The sequence below is a fragment of the Trypanosoma equiperdum genome, assembly GCF_001457755.1.
Source record: "Trypanosoma equiperdum strain OVI genome assembly, contig: ctg_56, whole genome shotgun sequence".
In the NCBI taxonomy this organism is placed as follows: domain Eukaryota; phylum Euglenozoa; class Kinetoplastea; order Trypanosomatida; family Trypanosomatidae; genus Trypanosoma; species Trypanosoma equiperdum.
This window is the reverse complement of record NW_027124498.1, coordinates 142113-144430: the sequence shown is the minus strand read 5'-3', so window position 1 is coordinate 144430 and position 2318 is coordinate 142113. Positions and strand designations below refer to the sequence as shown.

The window sequence follows — 2318 nt, the reverse complement described above, 5'->3', positions numbered from 1 at the left end:
ACACACACACACATATATATATATATACATACATACCAAGCCCGAGGCAGATCCAATAGGATTTTGGGAACTTCTATTGGGCTTCACAAAGAAAAGTACATTGTCACACATACAAAACTGCGTTAAATGATGTTTCACACATTCACTGCGCTGTTTATCACGGCGACATGTGTGTCGTGCTCAAGAGCTTCCGCTGCCGCAGCAGCCGTCACAGATGCAGAGCCTGCAGCTACCAGCGGTTCCACATCCCGTTGTACGTTACTGCAACAACTACTAGGCGTAGGACGCAGCGTAAATTTTACGAAGAGATATGTAAAGGAGCTCGTGGATCAATCGGTGCGGGCTGAACAGGAATGCACTTATTACCTCTGGACGGCGAGAGGTAACATCACATTTTCCTCCAAAGTGCTCTACGACGGTCGAAGAAGCCGCGGGAGTAGCAACGTATACGTTAAACTCGCAGAGAGAGCTTTTGAAGAAGCTAAGTTGGATCATGAAATTCTGAGAGAAACTGTGTATAGCGTGGAACGGAATTTGTTGGTGATTAGGTCGCAAAGCGCCGAGATGAACCGCAACGGATATGAAGCCGTTAAGGAAAGCAAAAAAGCCGTAGCCAAATTGGTGCGCTCCGCGAATCGTTATATGGGGAGATATCATGGAGGCGATGACGACATTTCGGAGACATGTAAATTAGCCCCAGCATCTGGCGTCACATTCGCCTCGTTAGAGCATGCCATGCGGAACATTACTGACGAAATGGTCGATTCAGATGCTCTGGAAGGGGCGAGAAAAGTGTTCCGCTCGCTCGTGGAAGTGGAAGAGGCTAGAAAGAAAGCAATGCGAGTGGCTCAAGAGATAAAAGAGGGAAAACAGTTGGCACAGGGAGCGGAGGCGAGAGTTGCGGGACATGCCAACGCTGTCTTTAGTGTGATGCGCACCAGTAAACAGAGCATGACAATTAACCATTCCAGGGGCGGAACGAACGCATCTCAATTCCTTTGGAATTGGATTAAATTCCTTTTGTTGTCGCTGATTAGTGCCGCGGCCCCATAAGGTATTTTCCGTCGCAGCAGTGTATATAGTCCTTTGTTTTGATTATCGGACCTCACGTAGAGAAAAGTAATTTATTAGTTTCAAGTGTCTATAACTTAACTGTTATGTTTTACTTGTTTTTTTCCCCCCCTTCCCACCGAATGACGTCTTTTCATTTCCTTCTGTTTTTTTTAGTAAGAAAAACTTTTCTTTTGTTTTGCGGCTCTCAAAGAATATACCGTACAGGCTATAAAGTATCTCGTGCAGCTACCTTGTCAGTTGCAGAGCTTATATTCTGTTAATTCATCCTGATTCTACCTGAACTTCTAATGTTATAGTGTAATATATGTTATAGCAGCCGCACGTGCCGAAGAAAGTGGAAAGTACGTCCAACTGCGGTCATGTGCGGGAAGCGCCGTCTTTTCTTTCTTCATTTCCCTTTTGTTTCCTTTTTCAGAACATATTGGTACCGCAACATAGGTATTGTCCGATGCGTGAGTGGATACGCGGGGGTACGCGATTTGGTCGGAAAATATTTTTTTCCTGCGGCATCGTGTGCTTTTCGATAATTGAGCTAATATTTTGAGTCCCTACCTGTTATCAAAATCTTTGTCTTTCCTCCATCTTGATTTTTACAAGGTTGGTTACAGCATTAATGGTTTTGTTTTGACACATTGCCTACGTTAAGGTTTAAGGAATTTGGACCGTTAGCGCCGTCAGGCTTTGCACACCCAAGCGCGTACACGCTCAACGCATTTTGATTCAGTCAAAGCGGGCTTCTGAGGCTTGTGGACTACCAAACAACAACATTATTGATAATAATAATAATAATAATACAAAACAATGATAGCGATGGCGATGATAAAAGTGGCATTTCAGGTAGCAGCCACTTAACAACACACGTCGGAAGGCTCTGTCATTCGAAACGGTTGCGGGACTCTGAGATTTATTGACGAGATTTTCGGTTACGCACTATCCATGAGAAGCGGATGTTGTTTTGTTTCGTTTTGTTAAATTTCTTTTTTTTTTTTTGCATCCCTCCTCGGGAAAGCGCGTGAGGAAACTTGTTGAAGGTGGTAAGTTTTTGGTGAAGGTCGGAGGCGCTGCGCCTCTTAAACGAGATTGGCGCCGTAAGTATTCGGAAGGCATTCGCGTCCCCAAACGCAACTGTGTTGAACTTTCAAATAACAAATTGAATTAGAGCGAGGAATGCTGCATATGCGGCACAGTGAGCGTAGCGTACCCGATCACAGTGCCGCAACCGCCAAATCTGTCTGGAAGGTTGC

At 44.8% G+C, this 2318-nt stretch overlaps 1 protein-coding gene across 1 annotated transcript; it reads left to right on the top strand.

Moving 5' to 3' along the window:
• Positions 1-126: 126 nt before the first annotated feature.
• On the top strand, positions 127-1053 carry TEOVI_000259900 (Laminin-like protein, putative; the record flags this gene model as incomplete). Its single annotated transcript, XM_067225652.1, has 1 exon — positions 127-1053. One exon carries the CDS (start codon positions 127-129, stop codon positions 1051-1053), a length of 927 nt encoding a protein of 308 aa, XP_067081753.1.
• Positions 1054-2318: the final 1265 nt, after the last annotated feature.